General features: G+C 45.5%; 1 protein-coding gene across 1 annotated transcript in view; it reads right to left on the bottom strand.

The window, feature by feature from the left end:
* The window catches only part of efl1 (elongation factor like GTPase 1), a 103,400-nt gene that overhangs the window by 16,698 nt on the left and 62,753 nt on the right, over window positions 1–23,949 (bottom strand). Inside the window, exons 16-23 of the mRNA XM_083793255.1 lie at window positions 23,369–23,500; window positions 22,740–22,887; window positions 7,548–7,677; window positions 6,459–6,585; window positions 5,887–6,091; window positions 3,908–3,987; window positions 1,688–1,978; window positions 1,225–1,395 (exon numbers count right to left, since the gene is read on the bottom strand). Of these exons, the coding sequence (XP_083649381.1) occupies window positions 1,225–1,395; window positions 1,688–1,978; window positions 3,908–3,987; window positions 5,887–6,091; window positions 6,459–6,585; window positions 7,548–7,677; window positions 22,740–22,887; window positions 23,369–23,500 (1,284 nt within the window). The remainder of the gene's footprint in view (window positions 1–1,224; window positions 1,396–1,687; window positions 1,979–3,907; window positions 3,988–5,886; window positions 6,092–6,458; window positions 6,586–7,547; window positions 7,678–22,739; window positions 22,888–23,368; window positions 23,501–23,949) is intronic.

Genomic DNA, 23,949 nt, shown 5'->3' with positions numbered 1-23,949 from the left:
TCCTCGGTGCAAAGATAAACAGTGTACACTACCCGACTTTACGATAATAAGGGACGGTGTGTCGGGACACAGTGTTGATAAGCTTCATGTTGTGCAGCAGCAGTGCCAGTCCGCAATGCTTTAAACTCTTCCCACTCCACTATGTCGGAACTAAAACCTGTACCCGTAAAAAGTCGGTGGCCGGTGCACAGCGGCGAATGGGAAGAGTGCAAAGCATCCAAAGCATGCCCTTTTACACCGGGAACTACAGTAGTTTGCTATCTGAAACAGAGAAGCCAAACCATTTGTGTCAGGTTTTCTCAGTATTAAACTCCTGTCCTCCTGTCAACCGCCCCCTCCCAGCAGAAAGCAGCATGAAATCCTCCCTCGTTCGAGTAAGGACGTGCTGTGATTGGCCACAATGGCCAGTGCAGTTGTGCAAGACGTGCTGTGACTGGCCAGTAGCCAGTAGCGTTTCCCGGCACTTGATTGACAGCGCAGAATGAATTTTGACGACGCATGTGCACTGGCACACCGCCTGTGTGAACACTTATGTGAACACCCCAGACAGCCTTTTTTAATTTATTTTTTACGATATATTTTTTGGCTTTTTCTGCCCTTATTGATAGGCTGAAAGTAGACTGACAGGAAATGGGGAGAGATATGGGGGGGGGGGGGGGGGGGGGGGGGAGACACGCGGCAAAGGCCGTCTGGATCGGGAGTCGAACCCAGGGAACACCGTCAGGCTAGCTCAGCAGCCTAGGTGCCCAGACGGTTGAGCTAACCTTCCGGGCCCGCGGACAGTTTTTAAGATGCTTTAGATGTTTGATATTCATTTTAGCTGCACCACCCCCTTCCTATACAAACCCTCAAACTCCATTTTACTGGTGAATGATTGGAAATCCAGTTACGCAATGACGATTTTATGAAGAATGATGTGTGTGTGTGTGTCTGTAATCCTATTCTGGCCATACACTATACAGTATATACAGTTCTGTGATGACATGTGTATATGCCAGGGGTCGGCAACTTTTCTGACATTAAGGGCGATCGAGGTTGCACATCGTTGTGATGTCAGAACCACATTGTGATGTCAGAACATGATGTCTGTGGACTCTTACAGGTGTACACATGATGTCTTTGGACTCTTACAGGTGGACACATGATGTCTGTGGACTCTTACAGGTGGACACATGATGTCTGTGGACTCTTACAGGTGTACACAGGATGTCTGTGGACTCTTACCCAGCACCTCGGCGGTAGCCATGATGTCACACGTGTACATGGCAGCCATCAGTCTCTGTGGCCTGGCCTGGAAGGCGTGGCGACACGCCTCCTTCATGGCGCCGATCAGCTGGCCGGACACCGTGAAGCCCGCCGCGGGCTCCGCCCGTCGTTGTTTGGCATGACTCTCCCCTGTAAGGTTATTGTAGAGTTAACAAAAACTAATGAAAAATTGGAAAAACATTTTTTGTTAACTGAACTAAATAAAAACAATGAAGGATAACTAAGCTGTTTTTGTAATATGTACAGAGCAAACTGAAACAGTTTGGACGTGGTTGGTGGTTTATCTGTAACTGAATACATTTTAAAATGCTATCGTTACACAATCCTGCACCTGGAAAATTACAAAAAAGTAACAAACTAATACAAATTTACAAAAAAAAGAACAATCATAACTGAATGAAAAATCCAAAACTATTCTTACCGTGGCCCTCCGCCGGGTGGTGAGGAGACATCTCGGCCGCTCCCCCTGCTTCCCCCTCGGCCTCATGGGAAACATAGTCTTCCTCCGTAGAGTCCTGGTGCTGGAGAGGATGGCCCAAGGAGGACTTCATGTCCCATCTCTCCACGGAGAAGCAGACTCCCATCAGGGGCTCCTCACACATGGGACCGGAGCGTGTGGCCAGCTGGAAGCCGCTGACTACGCTGTTGTCCGAGTCTCTGAGAGAGGTGGCCCCGCTGGCCCCCCGGTCGCCCGGTCCCCCCGTCCCTAGTGCTGCACAATAAATAAATAAAAAAGATCAAGATCGAGATTCAGCCACCTCGATTCTTAAATTGCAGCACTATTTGGCTGTAGTTACTCGTGTTTTTGCGTAACCTCTCTAGTTACAGAGGTTTAAGTCGAGCACTTTGATGTCATCTGCTTAAAGCCACAGTAGTTATGGCTCCAGGTGACACATTTTGAATGTAGTAATGTTCAGCAACATTACTAAAAACAATACATATACAAAATGACAATTGTGTGAGAAGTTTGATATGCAACAGGCTACAGACTCCCATTTAAAGGCATTTATATCTCTGAGACCCCGATTTATATTGTAAAATCAATGGAAATTTAACTCTGAGAGTGTACAAATTTGTACAACCTCAGAGTTACAGACCCATAAGGGTCAATAGACCGTGCGGTAAGCCCCGCCCGCTCGCTCAGCTGCCTCAATACCATTGTTAAGCAGGACAAACATCAGCGATCCTCCATTGAGGACTGTGTTATTTCGGCATTTTTCCGAAGAGGAATAGAAGCATTCATATCACCAACATTCATACTATAATAACGCCATGGTGAAACGTTGCTGTTGGGCGTCCTGCAACAGTGCTTAATAAGTACCCAGAACGTTTGGGGCATTTATTTTTATTCCTTTTCCCGTGGGTGCGCACATGCACATGTCAATGTTTACATTCTGGAGGTGGAGGACACGGCGGTCACTCATTCACCCTCCCTGCTACTAAATCATACTATTAACGTCAACTTTTACTAAACAATGTTTAAATCAATCGTCTAATAAACAACTAACAACTTACCTTGGAGAAAATGGTGTCCTTTGTAACTTTCTCCACGCTCAGTTGCTTGTGTTGGTCGGACGGCAGCCACATAACTTCACCCACAGGCTCCAGCCTCCAGTCACGTTCCCTCCCACTGCGGTTCAGAAAAAGAACGCTGCTTACCATTTTCTGCACATTGTATCCAAAAAGTGAAGGTCCGCTAATGGTCTAAACTAATTTGAATTTAGCAACGGCAAAGAAAATCCAAGTTTAAACGGTTGGAAGCCGATTCCATTTTTCTTTCAAGGAAGTTGTGTTGGGCTTGTGCGTGTGCATGTCGACTGACCTGGAGTCAGTTGGAGAATTCGACCAGGTGAGGCGCTAAAGCATTTCAACTTCCTTGAAAAAAATTGAATCGGCTTCCAACCGTTTAAACTTGGATTTTCTTTGCCGTTGCTAAATTCAAATTAGTTTAGACCATTAGCGGACCTTCACTTTTTGGATACAATGTGCAGAAAATGGTAAGCAGCGTTCTTTTTCTGAACCGCAGTGGGAGGGAACGTGACTGGAGGCTGGAGCCTGTGGGTGAAGTCATGTGGCTGCCGTCCGACCAACACAAGCAACTGTGCGTGGAGAAAGTTACAAAGCACACCATTTGCTCCAAGGTAAGTTGTTTATTAGACGATTGATTTAAACATTGTTTAGTAAAAGTTGACGTTAATAGTATGATTTAGTAGCAGGGAGGGTGAATGAGTGACCGCCGCGTCCTCCACCTCCAGAATGTAAACATTGACATGTGCATGTGCGCACCCACGGGAAAAGGAATAAAAATAAATGCCCCAAACGTTCTGGGTACTTATTAAGCACTGTTGCAGGACGCCCAACAGCAACGTTTCACCATGGCGTTATTATAGTATGAATGTTGGTGATATGAATGCTTCTATTCCTCTTCGGAAAAATGCCGAAATAACACGGTCCTCAATGGAGGATCGCTGATGTTTGTCCTGCTTAACAACGGTATCGAGGCAGCTGAGCAAGCGGGCGGGGCTTACCGCACGGTCAATTTGGTTCCAAACTATCAGTTAGCTGGGGACCCCCTGTAACTCCCTCAAGGACCCCTGGGGGTCCCCGGACCCCTACTTTGGGAACCAATGATGTACAGTACCTGTCCCTCTGTCCAGACACTGCCACAGCGACGGCCTCTGGTAGCCCTGGACGCTGTTCAGGAGGATGTTGGGTCCACACCTGGACACGACAACAGCAGCAGTGTTCATCAATGCAGACTCCAACAAAGTAAACTCGCCTCACCAGGCTTTCCACCTCGGAGGAAAGCCTGGTCTCTGTTCCAAAAGTGCCGTGTGATCCGGTCGGGAGCGGATGATATCGTTACGTCATGTTGTAGTATTGTTTTGTAGTCATCAGGATGATATCGTTACTTCATGTTGTAGTATTGTTTTGTAGTCACCAGGATGATATCGTTACGTCATGTTGTAGTATTGTTTTGTAGTCATCAGGATGATATCGTTATGTCATGTTGTAGTATTGTTTTGTAGTCATCAGGATATCGTTACGTCATGTTGTAGTATTGTTTTGTAGTCATCAGGATGATATCGTTACGTCATGTTGTAGTATTGTTTTGTAGTCATCAGGATGATATCGTTACGTCATGTAGTATTGTTTTGTAGTCATCAGGATGATATCGTTACGTCATGTTGTAGTATTGTTTTGTAGTCACCAGGATGATATCGTTACGTCATGTTGTAGTATTGTTTTGTAGTCATCAGGATATCATTACGTCATGTTGTAGTATTGTTTTGTAGTCATCAGGATGATATCGTTACGTCATGTTGTAGTATTGTTTTGTAGTCATCAGGATGATATCATTACGTCATGTTGTAGTATTGTTTTGTAGTCATCAGGATGATATCGTTACGTCATGTTGTAGTATTGTTTTGTAGTCATCAGGATGATATTGTTACGTTCTTGTTGTAGTATTGTTTTGTAGTCATCAGGATGATATCGTTACGTCATGTTGTAGTATTGTTTTGTAGTCATCAGGATGATATCGTTACGTCATGTTGTAGTATTGTTTTGTAGTCATCAGGATGATATCGTTACGTCATGTTGTAGTATTGTTTTGTAGTCATCAGGATTATATCGTTACGTCATGTTGTAGTATTGTTTTGTAGTCATCAGGATGATATCGTTACGACATGTTGTAGTATTGTTTTGTAGTCATCAGGATGATATCGTTACGTGATGTTGTAGTATTGTTTTGTAGTCATCAGGATGATATCGTTACGTGATGTTGTAGTATTGTTTTGTAGTCATCAGGATGATATCGTTACGTCATGTTGTAGTATTGTTTTGTAGTCATCAGGATGATATCGTTACGTCATGTTGTAGTATTGTTTTGTAGTCACCAGGATGATATCGTTACGTCATGTTGTAGTATTGTTTTGTAGTCATCAGGATGATATCGTTACGTCATGTTGTAGTATTGTTTTGTAGTCATCAGGATTATATCGTTACGTCATGTTGTAGTATTGTTTTGTAGTCATCAGGATGATATCGTTACGACATGTTGTAGTATTGTTTTGTAGTCATCAGGATTATATCGTTACGTCATGTTGTAGTATTGTTTTGTAGTCATCAGGATGATATCGTTACGTGATGTTGTAGTATTGTTTTGTAGTCATCAGGATGATATCGTTACGTGATGTTGTAGTATTGTTTTGTAGTCATCAGGCAGGAACAATCAAATGGAACTTACTTTTCCTTCAAACCGGATGAATAACAATAAAAGCTCTCGTAGTCTGTAGCTTTTATTGAGAAAAACAATACTACAACATGACGTAGCGATATCATCCGCTCCCGACCGGATCATAAACCCAAAATGGAATGGTGCCCAGGCTAATGGCCAAGTATGTTCGTCGCCAACCATTTTCACTGGCAAAAACAGAATAAAAACTGCGCTACGATGACAACAGATAAAGCTCCATTGTTTTATTTATAGGAATCATTTTAAAATAATACCCACATTTTTCACTTCATTAACTTGATTACCAAATGTCTACTGTAGCCGAAAATGAGACCACGCCAAAGAAAATAAAAAAAATTACAAAGTTAACGCTAACTTCCTACCCACGCGGTCCGAAGGCCCAGATACGCTCCACTGCGCTCCTCCACTTCATGCCTGTCAGCAGGCTCTCCAGGCGGCCCTTGAGTCCCGCGATGGCCTCCAGGGTCCTGGGGCTCACCTCCATGGGCCGGCCCTCCCTCAGGGACAGGTTCACCTGCTCCAGGGTCCGCACCAACTCAGAGCTGGCCTCCAGCAGACGGGTCACCTCTGACAGGAGGCAGAACAGAAAGGATACCATTCATAGAACTTCCTTAAAAAGGTTTGGGGACGATTAGTTGTATATTTTTTTCTGACCTCAAATGCACCCAAAAAACCACGGAACATTCAGTAGATTTTCCGTGGTCTGACCGGCCTGTGGACGGTGACCTGAACGTCCACAAATCCTGCCCCCTCTCCTCCCTGCCCCTCTCCCCCCTATGCTTCAGCGCCTTGGGGGTGTGTGTGTGTGTGTGTCTTACCCTCGGGCATGGTGATAGCGCGGACACCCATCGTGTGTGTGTGTGTGTGTGTGTGTGTGTGTATTACCCTCGGAAATGGGGATAGCGTGGATCCCCACCGTGTGTGTGTGTCTTACCCTCGGGCAAGGGGATAGCGCGGACCCCAACCGTGGCAAGTCGGTTGGGGGTGGTGAGGGTCACCAGACCACCAGGGTCCACATGGAGTGTGTCAGACAAGCGGCCTTGAGAGGTGTCCTCTTTCACCTGGTATGAGACGTGCAATGTCACACACAACACACACACACACACACACACACACACACACACACACACACACACACACACACACACACACACACACACACACACACACAAGATTTAAATTACACCAGAGAGTGTGCTTTACCGCCATTAACTGTTAAATAAAATTAAAAAAAAACACGTTGACTCAATTTTATTACAACTGCTTTAGTGTTAGTCTAGTTTTAGTCGACTACATATCATAAGATTTTAGTCGACTAAATCTACAGTTGATTTAGTTGACTAAAATGTATTTTGGCCGGCCTTGATCCCGTCGTAATGGCCGTTTTTACACTTCTACAAGCTCACAACGCATCGCGCTGCGACGCGGTGTGAGCTTGTAGATCTGCTATTTTCAGCATGCAACCAATTGTAAAATTACTTACACTGGATGTCTTGTCCACTAGTCACTTCCTAAAAAATTTGTTTAGTTTTTATTTGTTGAAAATATCAACAGTATAGTTAGTCGTAGCTTTAGTCATCATGGCTTAGTTTTTATTTCGTATTTATGTCGTTTTTTGTCAGTGGAAACATTTTTCGTCATAGTATTAGTCGAGAGAAAACATCACTGCTCTGGATTACAGGCTCGGTTTTACTCAAGAAGCTCTTCTGCTCTGACTTGTTTGGGACAGACAATGGAGTGGAACTGGAGAGGCTACGACAGCCGTAGCTGCATGCAAGTCTGCACAAAAAACATGAAGGTTCACTCAGGTGAACCACCTCATTGGTGAGTGAAACGGAATTAATTTATATTGCTGGATCTGCCGCTGTGCATTTCATTTCCACACTTGAATTATTGGCTGTGCCAATGGCATTGGTTTTCCTCGCACGTCACTTTTGTTATACGGGAGCTAGTGCAAACTGGGTTAGTGTGTGCGAGTGTGTGTGTGTGTTTGTGAGCGTGCGTGTGTATGCGTGCGTCTCACCTGGTGAATGACAGCCACCTTTTGCTGTCTCCCCAGGTCCTCGTTGACCATGTCTACTTTAGGAGGACGAACCACCGTCTCTCTGAAGGGAATGATGGGCTCTGACGCGCTGATCTCAATCTTAGCGAACCTGCACACATTTAACATCTTTATTTGTATTCACATTTTACAAGAAATTTCTTGAATACAAACAATAGTGGATGCGCAAACTTGAGAAAACTCTACAACAAGTGCTTCAGGATAAGATCACGGGTACAGAAAGCATCGGCTTCTCCATATATGGCGACTGCCAATTATTGCAGACACTGAACAGAATTTTGCCGATGCCTTAGCTCTCGGCTTGGGCATGCCTGCAATCTGCAGGCCCCTCACGACTGATTTGTGGACATTACAGAGGCTTCCAAATATGAACACAAGTAGTTTACATCTGTAGCCAAGCTGTATAATAGCATCCTTAAGACGCTGGTACTTAAGCACCTTGGTAAGGAATACCTCTTCCAGACTGTGGTCAAATGTACCTGCCACTTCCAAAATGGTCACTCTCTCACACACACACACACACACACACACACACACACACACACACACACACACACACACACACACACACACACAGCTTGCTCACCATATCCCACCCACACACCCCCATCCCTCGACTCATAAAAAAACAAAAATAATGGAGAAAACAGTACTATGACCTTTTATCCACATTATAAATTAACGCAAATTACAAGCAGTATTAAAAGCATGAGCAGGTCGTTTGGAGATGTGAATACAGAGAAGAAGTATTAAAAGCATGAGCAGGTCGTTTGGAGATGTGAATACAGAGAAGAAGTATTAAAAGCATGAGCAGGTTGTTTGGAGATGTGAATACAGAGAAGAAGTATTAAAAGCATGAGCAGGTTGTTTGGAGATGTGAATACAGAGAAGCAGTATTAAAAGCATGAGCAGGTCGTTTGGAGATGTGAATACAGAGAAGCAGTATTAAAAGCATGAGCAGGTCGTTTGGAGATGTGAATACAGAGAAGTCCTGAGAGGTTTTTGATCTGAGAGAAACAGGAAGATTCACAACATACAATTTTCAATTTAGGCATTTAGCAGATGCTCTTAACACTTTGACTTCAATTCACAAGTTGCTCGAGTTAATTAACTGTAGAACACTTTCCCTGCGATTCGCAAGTTGCCCGAGTTATGTTTTCATTGTATAATCCACATTTTTAAAAGACTATGACTAAAACTAAAATCATAATTTGCTGTCAATTTTTTATTGAAGGGACAGCCCCTTGAGATGCAGCATCTCATTTTCAAGAGGGACCCATAAACAGACAAAATACAAAAAAGCACACTGTACAAAATACACAAAACATACAGTACACAGATACAAACGGATATACAAATACATACATATATACACAAATAGCTTGCTCACCCTCTTCCACCTACCACCACATAATCAGCTGTTACACAATGGAGATAAGGTCACAGTGCAAATACATCAGTGTCATAATTGGTGATACCATCAGGTTAGAAGCATAGACAAGTTGAGTCTAGATGTGAATATAAGGAAGTCCTGAAACTACTAAATTATGAGATGGATCTAAGAGATAGAGGGAGATTGTTCCAATCAAACGGGGCTTTGTAGCAGAAAGACCTCCGCCCAACCACACTGGAGACTTTTGCGATTTTTAAGTGCGGGTATTGTAGATGTCTTAGTGGATATGTGGAGGTAGACTGAGTCAGGTACTGCTTCAAGTAAGCAGGGCACCTAAAATAAATGCATTTATAAATGAAGAGATACCAGTGTAGTGGCCGTCTTGCTTTAGGCTGCAGCCACTGGGACAGGCTTGAGATGATAATCGTTATCAGTGTTGTTACTTTTCACATTCAATGTGAACATAGTCTACAATGGGAAGTACTACTTGTCCCCGGGGCCGCCGGGACATGATCTGTGGGACATCATCTGAGGACACCGCGTGGCGGCTCTACTGCAGTGCTGTTTACACACTGACACTGTGACGACAGACACGATGCAGACATCTGGCCCAACGCATGGAGAGACAACCGCTCTGCAGACATCTGGCCCAACGCATGCAGAGACAACCGCTCTGCAGACATCTGGTCCAACGCATGCAGAGACAACCGCTCTGCAGACATCTGGCCCAACGCATGCAGAGACAACCGCTCTGCAGACATCTGGTCCAACGCATGCAGAGACAACCGCTCTGCAGACATCTGGTCCAACGCATGCAGAGACAACCGCTCTGCAGACATCTGGTCCAACGCATGCAGAGACAACCGCTCTACAGACATCTGGTCCAACGCATGCAGAGACAACCGCTCTGCAGACATCTGGTCCAACGCATGCAGAGACAACCGCTCTGCAGACATCTGGCCCAACGCATGGAGAGACAACCTCTCTGCAGACATCTGGCCCAACGCATGCAGAGACAACCGCTCTGCAGACATCTGGTCCAACGCATGCAGAGACAACAGCTCTGCAGACATCTGGCCCAACGCATGCAGAGACAACCGCTCTGCAGACATCTGGTCCAACGCATGCAGAGACAACCGCTCTGCAGACATCTGGTCCAACGCATGCAGAGACAACCGCTCTGCAGACATCTGGTCCAACGCATGCAGAGACAACAGCTCTGCAGACATCTGGTCCAATGCATGCAGAAATAACCGCTCTGCAGACATCTGGTCCAACGCATGCAGAGACAACAGCTCTGCAGACATCTGGTCCAACGCATGCAGAGACAACAGCTCTGCAGACATCTGGTCCAATGCATGCAGAAATAACCGCTCTGCAGACATCTGGTCCAACGCATGCAGAGACAACAGCTCTGCAGACATCTGGTCCAACGCATGCAGAAACAACCGCTCTGCAGACATCTGGTCCAACGCATGCAGAGACAACCGCTCTGCAGACATCTGGTCCAAAGCATGCAGAGACAACCGCTCTGCAGACATCTGGTCCAAAGCATGCAGAGACAACCGCTCTGCAGACATCTGGTCCAACGCATGCAGAGACAACCGCTCTGCAGACATCTGGTCCAACGCATGCAGAAACAACCGCTCTGCAGACATCTGGTCCAACGCATGCAGAGACAACCGCTCTGTAGACATCTGGTCCAAAGCATGCAGAGACAACCGCTCTGCAGACATCTGGTCCAAAGCATGCAGAGACAACCGCTCTGCAGACATCTGGCCCAACGCATGCAGAGACAACCGCTCTGCAGACATCTGGTCCAAAGCATGCAGAGAGAACCGCTCTGCAGACATCTGGTCCAAAGCATGCAGAGAGAACCGCTCTGCAGACATCTGGTCCAAAGCATGCAGAGACAACCGCTCTGCAGACATCTGGTCCAATGCATGCAGATTGCAGAGACAACATGGCATCTGTTTCAACTGTCCAAAACGTTTTTTTCCCTGCAGGACAAACAGCTGGCCAACACACTCCTTTCCATGCAAACACATAAAAGCTACAAGCGGTCACTTTGCTTGTTGACACTTAGGTACAATTTACACTTTAGGCATTTAAGCAGTCACTCTTAATCCTTAAAGCCTTGCTAGTAGTTTTATGCTCGTTGCTATTTCAGCACTCATCCTGTATCACGAGCTGCTCCCTCCTTCTGCACACCACAGCGATTAGGGGGGGGGGGTGGTTTGAGGACAACTGGTTTTGGAATCACTTACCCACACATGTTGAAGCCAGTCACTTGCACCAATTAGCAGCACAACAAAAAACACCACACAGCCTTGAGCGTGCCTGCCTGTGTGTGTGTGTGTGTGTGTGTGTGCTTGTGTGCGCGTGTGCATGCGTGTGTGTGTATGTGTGCGTGTGTGTGTGTGCATGCGTGAGGGTGTGTGCATGCGTGTGTATGTGCGTTATTGACCAACACAGACGCTCTAGGGGTTAGTGGGGCATTACTAAAACATTCTGGCTGTATGTCTCTGTGCGTTACACTGAGACAGCATTATGTTGCTCTTAAAACACTCAGTCACGCACACACACATGCGTGTGCACACACACACACGCCCACTCACTCACTCACGCACCTGCATCTAATCCAGTAAGACACACACAATCGAAAAAAAGAAAAGAAAAAAAATAACGGGACAAGGAAAACAATAGTTAATCCCCCCCCAATAGAGCCACTGTATATACTTTAGTTTCTAATCCTTCTGCGGTTCATATTGATTAGAAATATGATACACTGAGTATTGATACCAAGCACGCGCATTTGTGTTTACACAAACACTCAAGGCTGGACATATAGGAGGTGCTATAGCTCCCCTCAAACATGTATTGCTAATTCACACTATATGTGTGTTGCACTTGAAAACCACAGTCTCTCTCACCCACTCTTGTGATTGTTTATTTCTTTTTTAATGAGGCCCTTTCTAAAAACACGTCTTTGCATACAGGAAATGGGTTTATTGCGGTGGTGACGTTAACATGAAGGGCCAATTAGGAGGTTTCCTGCTGATAACAGGCTTATAGTGCTAGCAGTGGTTTTCAACCAGTGGCCCGGGGACCACCAGTCCCCCACTTGAGGGGGTTCCAGGACCAGTGGCCCAGGGACCACCAGTCTCCCACTTGAGGGGGTTCCAGGTAACCAAATGGACTCCTAAATATATCTTTAACTCTTGAGTGTAAAATGAAAACAAATGGATCCGGAAGGGTCCATTTGTTTTCATTTTACACCACCAAGAGTACATTTTTTGCTAAACATCTGCATCTTACTTAAGTTCATTTACAAGACGTCTACACAATTAGAGAATGAAGAAGAATGTTTGCCTGTTATCTCTCCTAATGGTACCAACATCAATACAGCATGGAAATGTGGACATATTCTTTAGTTTTGGGTCTGCAAGGCTAAATGTCATCAAATGGTGGTTCCGTGTCTCAAATGCCCCAAAGATAATAATGATATGAAAGTAACATTTAGTACATTTACTCAAGTACTGTACTTGAGCACAATGTTGAGATATTTCTACTTTACTTGAGCATTTCCAATTGCTCAGTACACAACACTGGGGCCATTGAAAAAAAAAGCTGATCTAAAAGTTCACAATGCGTCACAATGCGACACATTGTGAGCTTGTAGATCATCCATTTTCAAGATAATTTTATACAAACTTGAAACAGGACATTTTGCATAATGTGTACATTTAATTCTGGTACTTTAAGTACATTTTGACGTCAATGCTTTTGTGCTTTTACTCAAGTATCTTTTCTTGTATTACTTGTTGTAACAGACCAGTTCTACATTGCAGTTTGTCACTGTAACATGCGATTACGGATATTTGGCTCTTCAAAGTAAGTACCAGCTATTGATTAATGGTGGCGGATTAAGTAAAACATGTGAGAACTTTTTCCACCTCTGGTCTTAGTGCTGGAGAGAGCGGCTAACGGTGGCAGTTGATCTGTCAGTGTTTGTTTCCGTATCTCTCTCTCACACTCTGTTTAAACCTCTCTCTGTCTCTGGTCTGCTGAGTCATGCTCTAATGACATTACACACAACCACTTAACTTAACGTCGCCCTACTCCAGATGACTGGGCGGTTGACCCACTTCTGAGGCGACGAGAGCACTGTGTGTGTGTGTGTGTGAGAGACCGACAAAGACAGACAATGAGAGAGAGAGAGAGAGAGAGAGAGAGAGAGAGAGAGAGAGAGAGAGAGAGAGAGAGAGAGAGAACAACTGTTTCTGACAGAAAACGCACAACACGTATAGTTTCGTAAGATAGGCTTTGTTTTGGTTGCTTTGTTCCACTCTTGCTCTGGCAATGTAAACATGTGTTTTATCATGCCAATAAAGCTCCTTAGTTTGAATTGAGAGAGACAGAGAGAGAGAGAGAGAGAGAAAGAGCGAGAGAGACAGATTCCCCTTCAGCCCTCTGATGCTGGGAAGTCACAGTCTTCAGTGGTGTGTGTGTGTGTGTGTGTGTGTGTGAGCAGCCAGGCTGACCCCATTATTCTGAGCCTCAGGGTGGCCGCGGGCCAGGCTGGAGAGATGATGTCATAACCAGCCGACCAACGGGGTCAGACGGGTATCAGTGCAATCAGAGACCTCCCCCCCCCTCCTCCATCCCCCCATCGGCCAGCCAGCCAATCAGTTGCCCTGGTGGCCAGACAAGACAGACAGCCTCTGATCTGTGGCTGGACTTCATGTCATGCTCCCAAGGCGTCTGGCCGAGTTCTCTAAACATAGCAACGCCATTAGACATGGCCCTCTTTCTCTGTTCACACGGGCAGATGCAAAGATACAGTCTACCATTCACTGTCAATGGAAGCCAGCGACATGTCGATGCAAAGATACAGTCTACCATTCACTGTCAATGGAAGCCAGCGACATGAGACATGATGATGCGAAGATACTGTCTACCTTTCACTCTCAATGGAAGCCAGCGACATGTCGATGCAAAGATACAGTCTACCTTTCACTCTCAATGGAAGCCAGCGACATGTCGATGCAAAGATACAGTCTACCTTTCACTCTCAATGGAAGCCAGCGACATGTCGATGCAAAGATACAGTCTACCATTCACTGTCAATGGAAGCCAGCGACATGTCGATGCAAAGATACAGTCTACCATTCACTGTCAATGGAAGCCAGCGACATGTCGATGCAAAGATACAGTCTACCTTTCACTCTCAATGGAAGCCAGCGACATGTCGATGCAAAGATACAGTCTACCATTCACTGTCAATGGAAGCCAGCGACATGTCGATGCAAAGATACTGTCTACCATTCACTGTCAATGGAAGCCAGCGACATGTCGATGCAAAGATACAGTCTACCATTCACTGTCAATGGGAGCCAGCGACATGTCGATGCAAAGATGCAGTCTACCATTCACTGTCAATGGAAGCCAGCGACATGACGATGCAAAGATACAGTCTACCATTCATTGTCAATGGGAGTCAGCAACATGACGGTGCAAATATACAGTCTACCAACCCTTGTCAATGGAAGCTAGCGACATGACGATGCAAAGATACAGTCTACCATTCATTGTTCAGTAGCACAGCCTGGGCAACCCGATGGACATAACCAGCCGATGGACAGAAAGAGGCATCAACCCAGACCAACACATCGCGACTGGCCTGGAAAACCTTTGGGCCGCCTGGAAAACCTTGAACCGTCTGCGGGTTGGCGAAGGACGCTGCAAGGCATCCACGAAAACACAAACAATGGAAATAAACACATGTATGTGCGCTCACCACACGGTGAACCACAAGCAATGAAACACATCATGAGTTGCTCCACAATGTACTGGCGATGACCTGGCCGAACCAAATGCCGCTGCACTCGCCTGCACCAACCACTAATTAGCCCAGCGGACCCCCATTTGAAGAGATATGCCAGGGAGCTCTAGCAGTGATTCTCCACCCGTTTAATTTCAAGGATCCCCAGTTTGACATGCATTAGTCTACGGACCCCCATTTAATGGCATTTCTATCTCTGAGACCGCAATTTATATTGTAAAATCATTTTTTTATTTTACTCTTGAGAGTGTACAAATTCAACCAAATGGATTTGGTTGCATTTGTACACTCTGAGTTACAGACCCATAAGGGTCCATTTGGTTCCAAACTATCATTTAGCTGGGGACCACCTAGAACTCCCTCAAGGACCCCGGACCCCACTTTGGGAACCACTGCTATAGAAAACACAAAGCACTTTTTGTTCTCCATCGCCACCACCACTGCTGCGTCGTTTGGTCTGATGTCTCTGAAATGCGTTTGCTTTGAACTCCCTGACATTGCACTCCCCCTTCCATGTCTGATGTCAAGCACCGCTCACAGCTACAAGGCTGTGGTAATTACTAGTTGTACAAAGGAACAACATGCACATCAGAGAGAGAGAGAGAGAGAGAGAGAGAGAGAGAGAGAGTGTGTGTGTTATGTGTGTGCTGGAAGAGGAGTCCCATTATAAAGACCGTGATTTCAGTCTGTAAAACAGCCTCGTTGCACAATTATACTTTTAGACGGTGTTGATTTTGTCGACTGAAACTGACGAAAAATGTCTGTCGACTACCTTTTTTCAGTGAATATGCAAAAAACTAAAACTAAAACTAAAACCATGTGAAAATAAAAAAACAATCAACTGAGCGGTGCAGTGTGTGTGTGTTAGGTTGCTCAACAGTGCCATACATACATACACATCACTGTTCATTGGAGCGGTTAGGCACCGGGAGGGGGGGGGGGGGGGGGGGTTGCGTTGTGAGCTTGTAGATCTGCTATTTTCAGCATGCAACCAAGTGTAAAATGACTTGTACGGGATATCTTGTCCACTAGTCCCTTCCTTGATAAAATTGTCAATATATTAGTCTTAGTTTTATTCAACATAACTAACCCTAACCCTAAGGGACTGATCGTTATTTAACAAAGGTTGTTATGGTGCAAAAAGGGGGGGGGGGGGGGTCATTAAACTATTTTTTGAGCCTGAGGGGGGGATATGTTTATTTTTATTTTGGATTAGGGGGGGTTGTACAACTTTATTTCGCTGAATTTTCTATTTAAAAAACGTTTTGATTATTTTGTTTTTCATAGTGTTTTACTAGATAATATAAAGTTTACCCTGTGTGGCGAGTGTACTTGGTATCTTCCATGTGTGCGCAACTGCATGCAAATAGAACAGATCTACAAGCTAACAACGTGTTGCTTGGTGACACGTTGTTAGCTTGTAGATCTGTTCTACCAGCAAAGGTCCCTCCCCCGGCCACTGATGTAGTTTGCCCCGTCTGACTTCAAAACAGCGCGGGACATATTGATTCTGCGTTCATGATATTTCCAGTAGAAAAAGCAAAAAAAGTTTCAAGCTATGAACCGCGATGTTTGAATTGCGGGCCAGCAGCAGCAGGCTGAAAAGAGCCAGTGTTGTCGGTGTCAGAGAGGAGGAAGGCGAGGATCTAGCAGCAGGCTGACAGCACCGCTGCTGAAGATGCAACAATAATAATAATGTTGCGGCTGAGGTCATGGAAGACGTAACGATATCATATAAACTTCTCAGAAGTTACTGTTGGTGACTCAAGTTGCTTGTTAACGACCTCCACATAGAAAGTAGCACATCATCACAGGAACACCTTAGCCTTTATGTTGATGGACAATAATTGGACATGGAACATTTTGATGGAAGAGACTACCGTCTTCACAACGCATCGTCGACATGGTGGCGGAGAAAAGCGCATTCGAGACAGATTCTCATTCAGAATACGGTAGGGCTGGTCTAAAAGCAGCTGTCATCATGTGCATCTTTGCGCACTCGCATTGCAATGTTGGATTGTTGCCTGGTGTGTGCGTCACGTCATAGTAGCCTACTTGTGTTTTGGCCGCGGTGCCATGTAGCCTACTTTTGTCTGCGTATGTGGTTGTAATAGACTAAAGAAAGAGTTAAACTATTCGGTGGTGCCTGGCTGGCTAAATGAGCTGAGCGGGCAGTTGTTGAACGTTGGTGTTGCGCAAATTGTGCTTTTCTCTGTGGAGTAACCTATGAAGCTGTATCAACAATGTTATGCGTGACATATGTATTTAGCATACCGGTATTAATTCATTTTCATCATCCTGGGCTTGGTTGGGGACGCACAGAGGCGAGGGGTGCCCACTGCCCTGGCAGCACCAGCACACGTGACATATGTGGCTTTACGCACGAGGCTCACCTAAAAAATAGCCACTCTAAGCTCACAAATTTGCGACGCGTCATCAGCGTGTTGTTGAGAGCTTGTAGATCTGCATCTGCTATTTTCGGAGATTCATATTTCAATATTTAGTTAGAAGAATGCAATGGCATATCATCAGTGTTGTTGAGTGTTGGAACCAAATGAACCCCCGACGGCAGGCGCTATTCGCTTAATTAATAAACGATCAGCGTTCGCTTTACTTTATGCTGCTATACTGTTGGTGTGAATATTTAAAGAAAATGGTTTATGGTGGTGTGTGTGTGTGTGTGGGGGGGGGGGTCATATATATTCTTCCAGTCCCTGAGGGGGGGTCCCGAAAATATATTTGGAGGCTGGGGGGGGGGGGGGGGGGGGGGGGATGAGGAAAAATAAAAAAAATGAAATCACATCTGCACCCCCCCCCCCCTGGTGGATAAATAACGATCAGTCCCTAACCCGTCAACCAACATTTTTTGTCATAGTGTTAGTCGACAAAATCGACAACAAAGTTAACACAATGATTATATTTACACATTTCCCCAACACATGCAGCTAATCAAGGGCTATTGGCGAAGCAGAGCTTATATTTGACAACACAGAGTTCACAAGAGACCGATAGATGAGTGAGAGCTCGCCTGGGGGACAATTACTAGTTTAGCTAGTGTGCTAGTATGTAGTATTAATGCAAATGCCATTCAAGAAAGCTCGCAACCTGTAAACGATTTTCAATCACGCTCATCAATCATGATCGTGACACGAGGTATCGCTGCGTCAATGGTCAGTTTGATAGATTGGATGAGTGACAGATGCATGGAACTCTAAATCAATACGCAGTTTTTTTTACAATGCAGATGAGCTTCAGGAATGGATGGAGCCGAGAGGAGAAGGCCACCCCATTCCTCACTCAGGAGAAATGAACTGCATCCATTTATTCTCCACACAAACCTTGGCAGAATGTAGAGCTATGAAAGGGCGCTTCATCATTTAGTTTGAATGGTCATCCCGCACCATAGCTAGACTATCGATCATAGTGGGGTCTGCCGGTAGTATGAAAAGAGATACTGTAGAGGGGTGTGTGTGTGTGTGTGTGTGTGCCTGTGACAGAGAGTGTGACATTGAGAGTGTGTATGATTCAACTTTTCATGTTGTTAACGGGAGTTTCATGTAATATACACATCCGTATTCCATGCTTTTTGCGCAGTGTATGGCAACTGTTAAACCGGCGTGTTGATGTGTTTTTTTCCCCCATTCTGTACAGCAATCTGTGTGGCTGAACAATCTGTCTGATTGCCTGCAGAAACACTGGCCCGTTTAACTGGTCAGTCTGCCGGCATCTCATTAAGGAGTCCAGAGAGACGGACAGAGAGACACAGCAGTCAACAGCATAATGATGCTGCAGACATTGGAACACAGCAGGCGTGGCGGCATGGCGTCTACAGGCATGGTGGAATGGCGTCTAGCCGTTTATCACAGATCATTAGATTGAATGCCTAGGATAGCATTTAAATTTGGAAATCAGAGAAATCATGTTTGCAAGAGTGATACACACACATATTCACTGTTGAATCAATGAGAACTACAGATAAGGCCGGCTTTGCCCCCCAATGCCCCCAATGCCCCCAGTACCCCCCAATGCCCCCAGTACCCCCCAATGCCCCCAGTACCCCCCAATGCCCCCAGTACCCCCAATGCCCCCAGTACCCACAAACAAAGTTAAGACCTATCACCTGTCCTCTTGACCCCGTCCCGTCTCCAATCTTCCAGACCATCGCACCTGATCTCCTCCCCTTCATCAACACCTCAATAACCTCAGGCTGGGTCCCATCTGCCTTCAAGTCAGCCAAGGTATCGCCACTCCTCAAGAAACCAACTCTTGACCCCTCATATGTCAAGAAGTACAGACCGGTATCACTCCTTTCCTTTCTTTCCAAAACCCTTGAACGTATTGCCTCTAACCAGCTCTCTCTCCATCTCTCACAGAACAACCTGCTGGATCCCAACCAGTCAGGATTCAAGAAGGCCCACTCCACGGAAACTGCACTCCTCACAGTCACTACATGCTGCCCAGGCTGCCTCCCACTCTGCCGCCCTGTTTCTTCTAGACCTATCGGCAGCATTTGACACAGCTGCTCCTAGACACCCTACCTGATCTAGGCATCGGCGGGACGGCGCTGAAGTGGTTCTCCTCCTACCTACCAGGTTACAATTTACAATTTACAATTTAGGCATTTAGCAGACGCTCTTAATCCAGAGCGATTTACATTTAAGCAAGAACAAAAGCATGGGAATACATCACATAAAATTTTTATCATGAAACATGCGTAAGCTAAGAAAGTAACAGTGGAATATCTATATAATGAAACTATACATACACTATACATATAAACTATACATATTTACTACTATGCTATACATATGTACTATGGCGTGCTATGACTATATACAATACAATTATAGTGCTGTCTACATATCATGCTATAAGTCTGTGTCAAATGCTATCTAAGTCAACAGAAATGCTATCTAAGGGGTTAGGGTAAGTGCTATGGGCCATGATGGAGTCTGAAAAGGTGGGTTTTCAGGCTACGGCGGAAGATTGGGAGTGATGCTGCAGTTCTGACTGCAATGGGAAGTGCATTCCACAGTTTTGGAGCCAGAAGGGAGAAGAGTTTGGGACGTGTGGAGCGTTGTCCCGGCGTTTTTAGTGAGGGTACTTCCAGCTTCCCTGCATTGGCTGATCTGAGTGCGCGGGAGGGTTTGTAGGGTTCAATCATACTTGCAAGATATGGGGGAGCCATACCTTTGGTTGCTTTGAATGCCAGCATCAGAGTTTTGTATTCTGTGCGGGCAGCGACCGGGAGCCAAAACTCTGATGCTGGCATTCAAAGCAACCAAAGGTATGGCTCCCCCATATCTTGCAAGTATGATTGAACCCTACAAACCCTCCCGCGCACTCAGATCAGCCAAGGTTTCTTGGAAAGGTTTGCTATCATCCCCCCGTACCCTCCAAACTGGGGTCCCACAGGGATCTGTCCTTTTCTCACACTAAATCCCTTGGCACTATCATCTCTGCTCACAATATATCCTATCACTGCTATGCCGATGACACACAACTGTTTCTATCCTTCCCCCCCTCTGCCACCCAGGTGGAAGACCGCATCACTGCATGCCTGGCTGACATCTCACAGTGGATGTCTTCCAACCACCTCAAGCTGAACCCAGACAAGACTGAGCTTCTCTTCTCCCCAGCTAAGTCCTGCCCTATGCAGGAGCTATACTAGATAACAATGATCTGGTACTGCCCACTTATAAAACAATACTAGAGAGAACAATTATCTGGTACCGCTCACTTATATGACAATACTAGAGAACAATTATCTGGTAGCGCCCACTTATAAAATAAAATAAACATGGGTAAATTGTCCTTCTACAGCACTGCCACCCAATTGTGGAATGCCCTAAAAAAAAAGCAGATCCCTGACGTCCTTTAAAACAGGCCTGAAAATCCAGCTTTCAGCAAAAGGCCAAAGGCCTCTCTTAGACAGGTGATCACCCCGCCCCTCTTTACACCCCGCCCGTTTGTCTTCCACTCTGTACATATGATTTATATTTTGTGATGATATTGAATATTGTTGTTATTTTTCAAGGACTTCATTTTTTGTGCTTTTCTGTCTAGGGAGCATTGATTGTTTCTCCAGCCCTATTGGCCTGTGTCTTTTCTGGCCATAGAGGGGTGGGTAAATCTACCACTGGAAACGGACCGAAGCTCCCCAATAGAGCGGCCGAAGAAAACATAATTACAAACGAGAATTTAATTGAATGAAGAGCATGTGTGTGTGTGTGTGTGTGTGAGAGAGAGACTGGCACAAGTGGCAGAGAGAGAGAGAGAGAGGTGTGTGCGTGCGTGCATTTGTGTGTGTATGTGTGTGTGTGATTGAATACAGGTGCAGTGCATCAGTAATCAGTGGAGAGAGAGTTAAGCGTTAGCGCCCTTATGGATCTATGAGCAAATAGTATTTGCTTCATGATTACTCATGTGTGTGTTATGTTGATCTGTTTTGATTCAGTCCATAGGTTGACTAGTAATGCCTAGAACACACACAGCTTTCCCAGGGTGCTGTGCTAGCTTTCTCCATACTGAGCCCGCCAGAACCTGTTTTCTAACTTGCCACATTATTATCATTCTGAACATAAACGTCTACTCTTTCAAGAACCTTGTCTTATTGAACTTACCCACAACATACAAGTGATTACAGATCTCACACAGAGTATATATTAATATATATTCTAAGATCTCACACAGTCTGTTTCATTGCTTTTGAAAACAAAACGGCCGGTGTCTCCGATGTTAGTGTCTGAGAGAATCAAACAGAGCGGCGGTGGTTCAGCGGTAGAGTGGCCGGATGGAAACCGCAAGGTTCCCAGTTCGATCCCCGTGGGCTCCCCCAGAGTTAGTGTAGAAGTGTCCTTGAGTCAAGACTCTGAACCCCTAATTGGCCCCGATGAGCAGGTTGGTGCCTTGCATGGTTTCCTCCGGCATCGGTGTGTGAATGTGTGTGTGTGAATGGGTGAATGTAATGCACAATCTATGTAAAGGTGTGTGCATGTGTGTGTGAATGGGTGAATGTAATGCACAATCTATGTCAAGGTGTGTGAATGTGTGTGTGTGAATGGGTGAATGTAATGCACAATCTATGTAAAGGTGCGTGAATGTGTGTGTGAATGGGTGAATGTAATGCACAATCTATGTAAAGGTGTGTGAATGGGTGAATGTAATGCACAATCTATGTAAAGGTGTGCGAATGTGTGTGTGCGAATGGATTAATGTAATGCACAAGCTATGTAAAGGTGTGTGAATGTGTGTGTGAATGGATGAATGTAATGCACACTATGTATTGTAAAGGTGTGCGAATGTGTGTGTGTGAATGGATGAATGTAATGCACAATCTACGTAAATCTGTGTGAAGAGCCTTGGATAAAGGTGCTATATAAATGCACCGTTTACCATTTACCATAAAGAGAGAGACACGAGGGACACACACTCACCTGTCTCACAGTCAGACAGACAGACAAACACCTGTCTCGTATGTCATCCAGACAGACAGACAGGTACCTGTCTTGTATGTCATCCAGACAGACAGACAGACAGGTACCTGTCTCGTAGGTCATCCAGACAGACAGACAGACAGACAGACAGACAGGTACCTTTCTCGTAGGTCATCCAGACATACAGACAGACAGACAGGTACCTGTCTCGTAGGTCATCCAGACAAACAGACAGACAGGTACCTGCCTCATAGGTCATCCAGACAGACAGACAGACAGACAGGTACCTGTCTCGTAGGTCATCCAGACAGACAGACAGGTAGGTACCTGTCTCATAGGTCATCCAGACAGACAGACAGGTACCTGTCTCGTAGGTCATTCAGACAGACAGACAGGTACCTGTCTCGTAGGTCATCCAGACAGACAGATAGACAGACAGGTACCTGTCTCATAGGTCATCCAGACAGACAGACAGGTACCTGTCTCGTAGGTCATCCAGACAGCGTTGCAGATGGACCTCTCCAGCCGTGACCAGGACATGTTCTCCTGTCTCCTGGAACATAACCTCCACACACGGATCAGCCTGGTTGAGGAGACGCATGCCTCGCACCAGCCTGGGCATCTCACCTACACACACACGCACACGCACACGCACACGCACACACACACACACACACACACACACACACACACACACACACACACACACACACACACACACACACACACACACACACACACACACACACACACACACACACACACACAAAATGTACTGTACTGAACTGAACCTTGATTCTTGTTTATTTTGTGTGCAAAACAAGACTCCAATATTGATAGTACTGTATAGGCATTGTGTAGTGGTTAACCCCAAACAAATTGCAACAGAAACTATAAAATCTGCCATATCTGCTGGCACTCTAGGCACCTTTATTTTGAAAGATGCTGGCGGCATCCGTTGTGTTAAAAACCAACCGACAACCCAACATTTCATCATGTACAAGGTGTACAATATCTGTACAGAACGCATCTGTTCATTTACACAAGTGGTGTCTGGTGTGTCTGACTCACTTAAGATAAGATAAGATAAGATGTGTGTCTCACTCACTTGGGTGTTTGGGTTCGATGGCGACGCGCACAATGGGGCTGGCCTCGAAGTGGAGGGGCGTGAAGGGAGGACAGGCGGGGGAGGTGGAGAGGGTGGCCGACTTCAGCACATAGTCCTCTAGACCCCCGATACCTGAAACAATGGAGGAAACATCATTAACTAGTCCTCTAGACACCCAATACCTGAAACAATGGAGGAAACATCATTAACTAGTCCTCTAGACCCCCGATACCTGAAACAATGGAGGAAGCATCATTAACTAGTCCTCTAGACCCCCGATACCTGAAACAATGGAGGAAACATCATTAACTAGTCCTCTAGACCCCCGATACCTGAAACAATGGAGGAAGCATCATTAACTAGTCCTCTAGACCCCCGATACCTGAAACAATGGAGGAAGCATCATTAACTAGTCCTCTAGACCCCGATACCTGAAACAATGGAAGAAACATCACTAACTAGTCCACTAGACCCCCGATGCCTAAAACAATGGAGGAAAGTCACTAACTACGAGCTTGTAGGTCTGCTATTTTTGAAAAATCGTGAAAATGTGGCGATCCTCTGTATTGTCTGTCAGGCAG

This window comes from Protomyctophum parallelum, assembly GCF_964188405.1.
Source record: "Protomyctophum parallelum genome assembly, chromosome: 2".
Lineage (NCBI taxonomy): Eukaryota > Metazoa > Chordata > Actinopteri > Myctophiformes > Myctophidae > Protomyctophum > Protomyctophum parallelum.
Note: the sequence above shows the minus strand (reverse complement) of the source record. Positions and strands in the feature narration are given on the sequence as shown.